The sequence below is a fragment of the Sceloporus occidentalis genome, unplaced genomic scaffold (genome assembly GCF_023333645.1).
Source record: "Sceloporus occidentalis isolate IW3139 unplaced genomic scaffold, rSceOcc1.0.p SCAF_20, whole genome shotgun sequence".
NCBI classification, from domain to species: Eukaryota; Metazoa; Chordata; class Lepidosauria; order Squamata; family Phrynosomatidae; genus Sceloporus; species Sceloporus occidentalis.
This window is the reverse complement of record NW_028317000.1, coordinates 605,168-617,300: the sequence shown is the minus strand read 5'-3', so window position 1 is coordinate 617,300 and position 12,133 is coordinate 605,168. Positions and strand designations below refer to the sequence as shown.

Here is a 12,133-nt window from a genome sequence, read left to right as displayed (position 1 = left end):
AACAAAGGAGTTTCATGTTAGTTTCCCCCCCTTTGATATTTAGTTTTCTCTTTTTGTCTTTTTAAAAGCTCTGTTTAGTAATTCCACCAAGTCAGGCAGGGAAGAATGAAACCTGCCAAAGTAATCCTGTTTTCCTACTTCTTCTCTAGAATGATGATGATGATTACTAACTATTATGATAAATTATTTAATAAGATATCTATCTAAAGGTTTTCAGAAACTACAGTTGTGGTTTACACATGGAACTGCCATGACTGCCTGGCTGAATGTTTTCATCGAAAGCATCTTATGTCCAGACTGTTCTCTCATCCCCTTGATGCAAGCTGGCTCTAGATTAGGGTAACTCATTTCAACACACTGAGGCCAGGGGTGCCTATCTTTCTGATCTAATGAAGTATCAGCTGGTGGCAAAGACTGAGAAATAATCCTTGCTAAGAGATTAATTTGCTCAGCAAGCTTTGAGAGAATATTTTACGTCTATGAAAATGCATATAGGATATTACACAGTATCTAATATTCTCTAAATAAACTTGAGCATCTCCATCTATTCTTTCTCAAGCACCTATCTGGTCTCACATAAACTAATGGCACTTAGTAAAGATCAGTCAGTCTTTCTGTTTTCCCCAGAGTGTACAGGATAAGCATGTTGCCAATTTACACTATATATTTTGCAGGAATGAATTCTTACCAGAGCTTATAAATCCTTGACATCTGATATAATTAAAATAGTGTGTTGTATCCAAAATTGCTGTTTGTATCCACTACTGCAGCTTTCTATTCTTGTCCCGTGGAGAACTTGGATATTGCAAAGGGTCTGCAAGGGAAGACACTTGGCAGTACTGCCCAGATCCTTCACCATTATTGCTACTATCTTACAATCACTTTGTAGCTACAGAGATTATGGGTAAGGTATTGTGGATGAGGTGGTCACAGACTTTGATTGTGCTACTGCAGCAGAGGGCTAACTCAGCCACAATGCCTTGACCAGAAAAAAAGCCTGCCTCATCTTAAAAGAATTCAAGTTTAGTTTGTTCTTTGGAGAGTCATGCCAACTGCTTTTCTGGGTTAGCATTACTTGCCAGCAAGTGTGCACAGCTACTGTATAGCTCTGAGGGTGAATTGTCAGGTGCTTTGGAAAAATGTGTCACATGCTTGCATGCTATAGATTTTGCCACAATATTAGAAGGGTCAACACTGCACAGCAGTGGCAGAAGATAACAGAAGGCTCTTCTGATGGCACTATTATTTGAACTGCATTTTCCCATACCATCCAAAACATGCAGCTGTCATTTAATCCATGCTACCTAATATATTTTCATATCCTGGTTTATAATGATGGTTTACAAGGATACTGTATTTACCTGATTTGGGGTGTAACACGAAAGTGTGACTTTCCTTAATATGAAAGTACTGTATCAGCACTGAAGAGAAAAGGGTGAGGGCAGAAGATGTACATAGAATCATAGAATCGTAGAGTTGGAAGAGACTGCAAGGGCCATCCAGTCCAACCCCCCTTTTACCATGCAGGAACTCTCAATCAAAGCATCCCCAACAGATGTCCACCCAGCCTCTGTTTAAAGACCTCCAAGGAAGGAGACTCCACTACACTCCGAGGAAGGAGTGTGTTCCTCTGTCGAACAGCCCTTACTGTTAGGAAGTTCCTCCTAATGTTGAGCTGGAATCTCTTTTCCTGCAGCTTGCATCCATTGTTCCGGATCCTGTTCTCTGGAGGCTTGTTCCCTCCTCAATATGACATTCCTTCAAATATTTAAACAGGACATGGGTCTTTTCAAATTAATAAACCATAGCTTATCAACGCAAGGGCCTATATACAAGGGCAAGATGCCACAGACCAACCCTATCCCATCCATTGCTCTGAACCATTTCCATTGCTTGGCTGGTGCATGAATGGATGTGTGTTCATATGCCCATCACTTCTGCACCGTGGAGCTGCCATTGTGGTGAAGCCCTTTCCAGTGTGTTCCCTCTGAAGGCCCCTGCCATCAGTCATAAGGGCAGGAATGGGGCACCTAGCTTCATCCATGTGGCCAAGGGCCCCTCCGCATATCACAGGTGATGCAGTGATGTGGTAGGGAATGCAGTGATGTGGTAGGTAAAGGGACAGTCACCTGTGTGGTCTGCTGGCTGTTGTGGCAGAGTTTCCAAGAATGGCTAGAAATGTCAACCCACAAAAAACAGTTGGCATGGCTCTCCAAAGAACAAACCAAACTTGAATTCTTTGAGCGGAGGCAGGCTTTTTTCTGGTAATGCCATTGTTTCCTGGAAACTCCACCACACACAGCCAGAGACTAATTGCGGCCTGGGCCTATTGGCTATTGGCCTGCATGATCTGTACTGGATGGCACCATCCAGTACATGATCTGTACTGGATGGCACCAGACTCGAGGGATCATGGGCCTTTTGGTCTGTGTGTTCACCCCCCAAGCCAGTTCTTATCTGAACCAAGGCAATATGTAGATAGTTAATTTTTTTTAAAAAAATATTTTAAGTATTCTTTAGCGCCCAGATCGAAATCTATAACAGTTTTGCTTCCCAAGTAATTGTTTTTGTGCTACAACTTAAAAAATGATGATACACTAGGAATTATTATATGAAATGAGTCCTTACTCAAACCAGGACTCAAAAAAGTTTAGGATTTCATTATTTTAATATTCAGAAACAGAAGTGCTGAGTTCATTTTCTTTTACCACTCACAGCTGAAAAAGATTAGACAATAATAGCAGGAGGCAGGCAGAGATATAGGGAGCACATTGTGTCAAATAAAAGAAGATTCTATCCATCCCATCTACCTCATTTTTCTCCACAGGTGGCCATGGATCACACCATTCCAATTCCTATTTGTACACCCAGGTCCCACTCATTAAAGGGTTTGGAATGCACAAATGAAATAGGAAACTATAACAGCACCATGATAGAGTTCACCTACATTACTTACTAGGGGCAGAAAATAATTCTCTTGGCTTCAAAATTCCTCATGAAGGGTACCCACACTTGCAGGTTTGTTTGAGAAAACATGCACACATTTTAAAACAAACAATTGAAACAGCATACAGTTGCAAAATAAGAATAAATATGTGGGGGTATTTTTTTTCATTTCAAAAATGAAAAAATTCACACAAATTCTCAGATGAGACTTTAAAAGAAAGCCTTACAACCTGATATAAACTAAGTACAGGACAAGAATATGGTGGGATCTGGGGAAATGTTACATCCCAAAGGAAAGATTTTCACATCGTCATTTCTTGCACATGCTGAAATCTCAAAGACTTTTGTTTGTATTCTCATGATGAATGATATTATTGGTCAAAGTTAGCTGGTAAACACCTCTCTGCAGTTGAAAAGGCCAGTAGTTGTCCCCTTCAGGTGATACTTACAAACAATGCACAATTGTCCTTCCGTCACCACTCTCCCCCTGCCACTTTCCCACTTGCGTTAATAAATGTAGGAATGACTTCTTAGAATCAGGAGTATCTCTGTATGCAGACCACCGCAAGTACTGGAAATGTCGGACCATCAGGTGTCCCTCCTGTAACTAAAGAAACACCATAATTATTTCCTTTCAGTAGTATCACGCCTGATAAGAGCCTGCTGGGAAAGATAAACACGCTGAGCGGTTCCTTCACAACGCTAAACAACGTCCAATAGAATAAGCCACTAGCCAGTCCAAAGTTCAGGATTACAGAGAGCCACATTACCAGCTCAGTCCGAGGTCAAGAGTACCAGAGGGTTGGTCAAGGGTCCAGTTTGAGGTCAAGGATTCAAGGGTCTAGGAAGCCAAGAGTCAGATCAAGCAGCATTCACTAATGAGAACTAATAGTCTCTGGCAAGAGCACAGCGTCTGCCAGGTGTCTTATATCTAGCTCCCTTATCACAGCTGCTGATTGCCTAAAGAGCATTTCTCAGCAAGCCTCTTGGAACGACAAAGGCACACCCTTTCTGATCTCCTCTGGCTAAAGGTAGAAACCTCAATGCTCTGCTGCTCTATGTCTCCCAAATCTGGCACTTCCACTGGGGCAAGGCTGGACTACTGAGCCCCAGGCTCCACTGGAGGAGATCCCACAGAGCTAGGGTCTGGCTGAGCCAAATCCACTGGGGTTGGGAGAGCAGAGCTGGGACCTGGCAGGGCAGAACTGGGGCCTGGCGCTTCATACACCTGAAGAACTGAGTCCTCCTCCTCCTCCTCCTCATGGCTGGCCATGACACCTACGTTTTGTCTCTAAGAGCTTGTTGCTGGTTGAGCAGCGATATAAACTCTGTTCTCCATAGTCCTAGTCCAATGCTCCAACCACCACACCATGCCTGCTTTCTAGAGCAAGCCATAATTCATTTCAAAGTGTGATTGGTCAGCCTTGCTGCTGGGCCTCATTCTGCTGAGCACAACACTGGACCTTTTCTCTGAAATTCTTTCTCTGATTTTGCTAGCCACTACTTTGGCATGCAGGAGGTGCCTACAGAAATCCCCCTTTCTGTGGGTATACTAAGGATTCCAGGATCTGTGTGTTTGGATTTCATTTAATTGACAGAAAAAGAAATAATTGAACATTGGGCCAGGTGGAGACATGGTGCAGGTGCTGCATAACTTATCTTGGGTTACACTGTGGTTTAGATCAGCCATCCAGTTCAGCTGCTGAAAATGTATGCCTTAGTTTACATTATAGCAGAGAAGATTGTGTAATGTTTTATTTATGAAAACAGAAAACAGTTATTCAGAACAAGGTGAGCCACAGATAGCTATAGTCAGGAACTCCTAGACTAGACAGTAACACACTCAGAACTTGGAAAAATATTTTTCGGATTATAAATTCCACAAGTAGCTCCAGACATAACTCTTCTAAGCTTGGACCAAACTCCAATCCCTCTAACTGAAACATGAAAATAAAAATCTAAATTTGATAGGCAGCATTGTCAGACAATGAGAGAATGATAAGTGTAGCAGCTTATCAAGAATCTTTCTGCTGGATGTGCTTTTGTACATTGAAAAAGGGAGTGGGGACAGCTGATAAAAACAAATAGAGGGAAATTAAAATACTGCACTCTCCCTTTCTTCTGATTTAACACAAAGCATTCCTAAAATTAATTCTCCAACCAGTACATGAGTACATGTGCATGTACTGGTTGGAGAATTAATTTTAGGAATGCTTTGTGTTAAAGCAGAAGAAAGGGAGAGTGCAATACTGGGCCACGTGAACGCATGGAACAACAGTGGAATGAAAGAATAGAGATCGGTGTTCCTGTTATCTTGCCCATATGTTTTTCTCACAAAAAAACCCACAGGGCACAACGTAAGAGTTGGCTGCAATGGATGGCAGCAGCACCTACCTCTATTAGATTTCACTTTAAACTTTAAAAATGAAAAGAAATCTTAAAAGGCAAAGAAGAAAGGGAAAGGGAAAGGATGCCCTTTAATACAGTGGTAATCTAGTTAGCTTTGCAATCAAATGTGGTCAGAAAGAGAGGGATTATGTATGCATAGTTATGTAAGCCCATGGTTTAAAGCAAGTGGAGGCAGAGCTTCAGCACCAAATCAGAAGCTTCTGTGGGCAGATGAAAATACTAAGAGAATCAAAACTGGTTTATGGAATGGTCTCTGGGGCTAGCACTCAAACTGTCACTAATCCTTTAGTAATGGGACTGGGACAAGAAAGTGTGGGACTGGAAAAAAGGTGATCAAAAACAAATTTCAGAGTGATCAACAAAGAATTTTGGATCTATTTCCTAAGCTTAATGTCTGGTCCACTTGGAAGAGTTAGGATGAATTTTCAACTAAAAAAGGGATGCAACAAGGAATAGGCAGTCAAAGGAGTTCAGTAAATCAAACTGAGGCCCAGTACAGACGGGCCAAAAGCAGGGTGGTGCCGCCAATACTAGGGTTCGGGAGCGTGCAGCAACTGCATGCTCCCAAATCCTAATATGTATGGGCACCGCCATTTTGGTGCACGTGTGTTTAGACAGCCGATGATGTGTCTTGTGCGATGTGTCCAAACAGCACGGCGCACAAGACACATTACCACAACGTCCCAGGTCACAAATGGCACCAAGCCGGCTTCGTAGGAAGGAGCTCCATTTCAGACCTCCTTTTTGCAGCAGATCATTGTCGTGGCTGTGCGGTTGCCGTCACAATGATCCGGAGGATCTGTAGCGGGCCTGAATTATCTTTCCTGTACTAATGAAAGCAGTTATCCTTTGATTTTTGCTGTTCTCTAGATCTTGGGATGCAGTTCTCCACTAAAAATACATTCAATTCAATTCAATCTTTATTTATAGTCAATAGCCCAGCAAGACATGCTATAACTTAAAACCATATAAAATAGAGGGTTACATATAACTTAAAATCATATAAGAAAATGATAGTTGGGGCAAGGGCCAAAACAGGCCTTGGGGACTCCATGCACCACTCTATGCCCATACTCTGACAAAAATGAAAACGCTTGAAAAACCTCTGATAGCACTCTTTTCTAGTTGATTGTGGTAGTAATCTGTTTGTTGCACTTGGATATTTTTGTTTGTATTTCCACTCTACTGTTTTGTGTGAAACATAAACATAGCCCTGCTGGCTATGCAGCAAAATACAATAAAATCCACAAAACAGATATACCTTTATTGGACAAGCAAAATGCAGAAAATAATCATGCAAGCATTTTAAGGTCCACAAGCTTCATCAGAGAAAAGATGTTAAAAAGCATACTGGAGAAGAAAAATAAGCTGACGACAGAGTCACAGGCTTACATTTTATATCAGATGTTGTTTCTATTGTACTTCAGTTGTTCTGGAGAGATTTCATTGTAAGCAGAGGAGTGGTGTCCCCACACCAGGTGTCACCCGGTGTGGGGTAGTGGTGGAGCTTCCAGGGGTGGCACTCTCTCCATTCCTCTGTGCTGCCTTGCCCTTTTCCTAATGAGGAAAAGGATGGGGGGGGAGCATAGGACTGGCACAAAGGGAAACCGCAAGGGGCACTGTCACTCAGGGAGGACTGTGCAGGGACAGCATGGGGGAGCATGTGCAAGGACGGTATGCAGCACAGATTAAATATTTGTCATTGGAACTTATCACATGGGGAAAATCAGGGGGAAATTGGAGGTTTGAACAGCAATTATTCCGTGCAATATCGCAACTAAGATTTTCAGACACATCACTATTAAACAGGCAATAGACAGCAACAAATCATTTTTGGGATTTTCCCATTAATGATTTGTTGATGTTTATTGCTTACTGACTGCCTGTTTAATAGTGATGTCGTGTGAAAATCTTAATTGAGATATCACGTTTTGCATGGGATAATCACTGTTTAAACCCCTGATTTTGCCTGAATTTCCCTGTGCGATAAAGTCCTAAGTATTCTCCCAAAAGGAAAACAGGAAAACAGAGACAAGTTCTGATTGGTTATTCTCTCCCTGGAGAGAATTGTATCAAGCTTGTTACTATCTGTGGGACGTCCAAGTTTCTGTACCGCACAAGGTCCATATTGGACAACTACTTGCTTACTATTACTGGATGTCTCCACATATTTTGATATACAGTCAGCCCTTCTTATACACGGATTTTTTATACACGGATTTAAGCATACACGGTTTGAAAATGTTCCAAAAAAGTATAAATTTACCTTGATGTTCCATTTTTTATTAAGGACACCATTTTGCTATGTCATTATATTTAATGGGACTTGAGCATACACGGATTTTGTTATACACGGGGGATCTTGGAACCAAACCCCAGCGTATAACAAGAGTCCACTGTATATATTTCAAGCTGTAACACCAGTTAATCCCAACCACTGATGAAGACTCTTAGTTGAAACGCGTTTGGTCTTGCTTGGTTTATTTCTCAGTTGTAATGGGCTTACTGTGTTATCCCTTTTATTCATCTTCTTGGAGGTGTAAAGAACCTTATTTGTATCTGTACTAGTACTCTGTATGTATGACACTTCCATACATCTGATACATTATTTGGGATTTACAGTTTTCTAGCCTAGTACATATTGGTAACACCAGCCTTTTATTTACATTTGGGCTTTGCACACAGACCAAAACAAGTCAGTCTGTCTGCAGGATTGTATACATTTTATCTTTTTAATTCTTCTCACATGCTATCGCTTCATTTAGTCCTAATAAAACTACTGTGTTTGCTTTCAAACTTGTTGTTTTTGGGTTTAGGGTATCACCTTTTTGCTCTTTTCAGCTTAACAATGGATAACTGGTAGCAGAGGATACAGGATAGTTTGCTAATGGAAAAATTGTCAGACATGATAAATAACTACTATTGTACTTCTTTTGAAGAGAAATAGTGTCCTTTTAAAGAATACATTAACAATCATTTTTGTCAGCCAAAACTGTCAGACCAGCATTTAAATCTCTGGAAAAGAGCGCTTAGGGAAAACTAATAATAATAATGACTTATACTTAAATGGTTGTCTTTGTAAAACAACTTCATATATCCCTCCTTAGTAGTGTTTTGCCTGTGCCCTATCTTTTTCTGCTCTATTATGATTTCTTGTAAATTACAATAAAGAAAAATAAAAAACAAAATTATAATTATAATTTTAAAAAATGTCAAAAAAGAAGGCTTGAGAACCTTGACTAATCAGATGCATCTGAGGAAGTAGATTTAAGTCTACAAAAGCTCATGCTGCCAACTTCTTTCAGGTGCTTTCTCTCAAAGGTGCTACAAGATCTCTCTATATAATGATTGTACAGACTAACATGGCTATATCTTTGAATTCTGGCTAATCAGTGTGTTAGTCTCAAAGGTGCTCTAAGATCACTAGACAAGGATGTCCTATATTTAGCTACAATAACTGCTCCATTTATCCAACGTTAAAGGAATTAATTATAAGTAAGGAGTTCCATGCGACTTGCTATTTCCAAACTCTGATCATCTGTATGCCCAACCAGTTATGCCCAATATTGACTAGAGTAATCAAAAGGGAAACAGAAAAGCTCACCATGGGGCAAAGAAGACGGGGCAAAAGGAGTGGCCAGAGACCACTCCCGCCCCAATCGTTCAGGACCGCGACAAGCAGACGGTGCAGTCCTGAGGGCAACCACTGCCATGGTCCCGAGTGGGCTGTGAAAAGGAGCAGTAAGAAACCACTCCGGATGGCCCTTGCGGTCTCTTTCAACTCTATGATTCTATAAGTTTGGGCCACATTAGATGGCCCTTGTGTGGTCTCTGCACAATCTGGGAGTATGCATCATGTGCACGTCCCGTGCCTGGATTGGCCTAATGGCAGCCCTTTGAGGCCATGTGTTTGAGCCCCACGATCGATTATTTAAGCAAACTAACAGGGTGGATGGGGGGGGGACAGTTTTATATTATTCTGTCAAATGGCGAGGTCATTCCATAAACATCTTTCACCAAGGTTTTGTGATGTTCGGAAAGGCATGTGTGTGCATGTGTTCAGGTTGCCTGTCAACCTATGGCGATTCCATGAATTTCATAGGTTTTTCTTAGGCAAGGAATATTCAGAGGTGGTCATGCCAGTTCCTTCCTCTGAACTGTACCATACAGCACCTGGTATTCATTGTTGGTCTCCCATCCAAGTACTAATGAGGGTTGACCCTGCTTACCTTCCAAGATCAGATGGCATGTAGTGCCTGTAGGATTTTTAGGCTGTGGGAAGGCATATTGTGTAAGAAACCTTCTTCTACAGCCTTTCAGATCCAGATTTGACAAAAAACAATATTTGCCACAATCACTATGCAAAAAGGCCCATGAAGGAGGGGAGATATATCACACTCCACACATGTACACTTGGGAGGATAATCTGTTCTGAAACGCTGGTAATCTCCCTGTCGATTAAATATCTAGAACCATTCTTTTAACACTATATTTAAGAACAAAAATCAAATTGAACTCATTTGTTGTTAATGCAGGGCAAGTAAGCAATTTGGATTTTTTTTAAAAGGCGGCAGGAATAAACATGCTCTGAAAACCAGAAAAAACATGGTATTTCAAGTTTCTTACCCGTGTTATATTTTGCACCCGGAAAAGACGCGTAATAACATCTTCATCAGCTGTTCTAGAGATGTATTCCACTTCCACTGGCCCATACTGCTGCAGTCCTGGCTCAGGCCAATACTGTAGACAAGGCTACAAGGAGAGAATAAATACAGAGGCATGGGCATTTGGCACAATTTGCAATCGGTTACACTACAAGTCTTGGAAAATAAAATCCACAGAGGTCAAAACATTCTCTTCTGTCTTTCTAAGATGAATTTGAACTTAATAGTTAATAGGAAATTGTTGCTATAAGAAAATTTAAGAATATTATCTGCCATCCAGTTCTGACTAAAGATATATCTCACAGCAACTTGTATGTTCAGCAACTTGCATGTACTGACATGACAAAGAGAACTATTATAATAATCCAAGCAGAGAAATAGAAGAAGACAACAAAAAGGTAGAACAAGAGATCTTTTCCATAAGATCTGTGAAATTAAAGGGAAATGTAAACTATGAGTAGGGATACTATGTGACCAGTAGGGAAATATGATCAGGATAAAATAAAAAGATGACGGAAAATACACTGAGTATCTAAAGTACAACAGATTCCTACAAGGAAGAATATGTTGTCAATGAACCCACTATTTTAGAAAGCACTTGGAATAAATTACCAAGAGAAGATGCACATCTATAGAGCTATTTCAAACTGTAGAAACACAATCCATTCAAATGCCAACAAAAATCTGCCAACAAATATGGAAAACAAAACAATTCCTGCATATTTCCAAGTTCTATATATTCTATATATTGTGAAAGCCGGACACTGAGGAAAGCTGACAAGAAGATAATCAACTCATTGAAAACATGGTTGATGAGGGGAACCAGACACCTCCCTATTGAACATCACCCCCAGCCCCAAATGCACTGAAAAATATTGGTTAACAAGAGAAATTCACTTTGTAGTTAGAAAAAAGAGCCAAGACGCAGAGGCAATGGGAGCCTGAAACATCTCCCAGAACAATGGGCTAATCTGCATGATCCATTAAAATCTAGGATAGTTCAAGAAACACTGTATGGGTGACTAGAAAGACAATCTACAGACTGGTAATACAATGGGAAGTCAAGAATATATCAATGAATGGAGGAGGTGTGGTTTGCTGTTTCTGGAGATGGTGGCATAATCCTATCTCTCTGCTCTCTCCCTGCCTAATAACTAACTGTTAAGAGAGCAAAACAGAATAGGTCAGCGAATAATTAGCAAAGAACAGAGGAAGGCTGTGAAGGCAGAATAAATCAGCAACAGTACACTGGCCAGATGAGGCAGAGTTGGAAGATGAAAGTAACTTTACTGACGGAAATGATGGAAGGTAAGATGACACGAAGAAAGTAAAACTGCAGCGTAATGCCCCATCTCTACCTAACTCAATGAACAGACTTCATAGATGAAACCAGAAGCTTATTCAAAATCTGGTTCAGCATAGTAGCAGTGCATTGTCAGAACTAAAGCTATTTCTTTCAGCGCTTTCCAGATTTGTCAACTTGCTCAACTAGTTAGAAATGATTACACAACCAAATGGGTAAGACTAGAATTAGAACATGACCTCTCTGACGGACTGGGAATTCTTTTTCCCCAAGTTAATAATAAAAAAACCTTTTTTAAAAAATAAAATCCATTTTTACATCTACACTGTCAGCATGGGAGGAAATGCTATCATATTTTCACTCCTTATTCCAATTTACTCCTCAATTAAGCCTTTTTGCCTCAATCCAAATGTTCATAGCCCTGATAAAATTTGTCAGTTTAACGTCTGGAAGGACAAAGGGCAGGAGATAAAGAGAGAATAGATAGGAGAGAGCCCTTCCAGAAAAGAGTACACAGAGAGATCTTGTACCACCTTTGAGACTAACTGAAAGAAATAAATGCTTTCTTTCAGTTAGTCCCAAAGGTGCTACAAGTTCTCTCTATATACTGATTCTACAGACTAACACGGCTATATCTTTGAATTCTTCCAGAAAAGAGGTTAAAGAAGTTAATAGAGAGGATAATCTTAACTGATGTAATAAAGGTAAGGAAGAACTATGGTTAGGGGTTAACAGGAAGTTAAAGTGAGCATGGAGGAGGATGAATGAGGGGTGTGTGGATGTGAAGGAATGGTGAAGGGTAGATGTGATT

At 40.6% G+C, this 12,133-nt stretch overlaps 1 protein-coding gene across 9 annotated transcripts in view; it reads right to left on the bottom strand.

Annotated features, from left to right (window-relative positions):
- LOC149301690 (receptor-type tyrosine-protein phosphatase U) overlaps nt 1-12,133 on the bottom strand; it is a 332,194-nt gene that overhangs the window by 9,614 nt on the left and 310,447 nt on the right. For all 9 annotated transcript variants that reach the window (XM_089483669.1, XM_089483670.1, XM_089483671.1 and 6 more), the window contains 2 exons: nt 9,982-10,107; nt 3,396-3,553 (listed from right to left, as the gene is read on the bottom strand). In XM_089483669.1, coding sequence (XP_089339795.1) covers nt 3,396-3,553; nt 9,982-10,107 — 284 coding nt within the window. The remainder of the gene's footprint in view (nt 1-3,395; nt 3,554-9,981; nt 10,108-12,133) is intronic.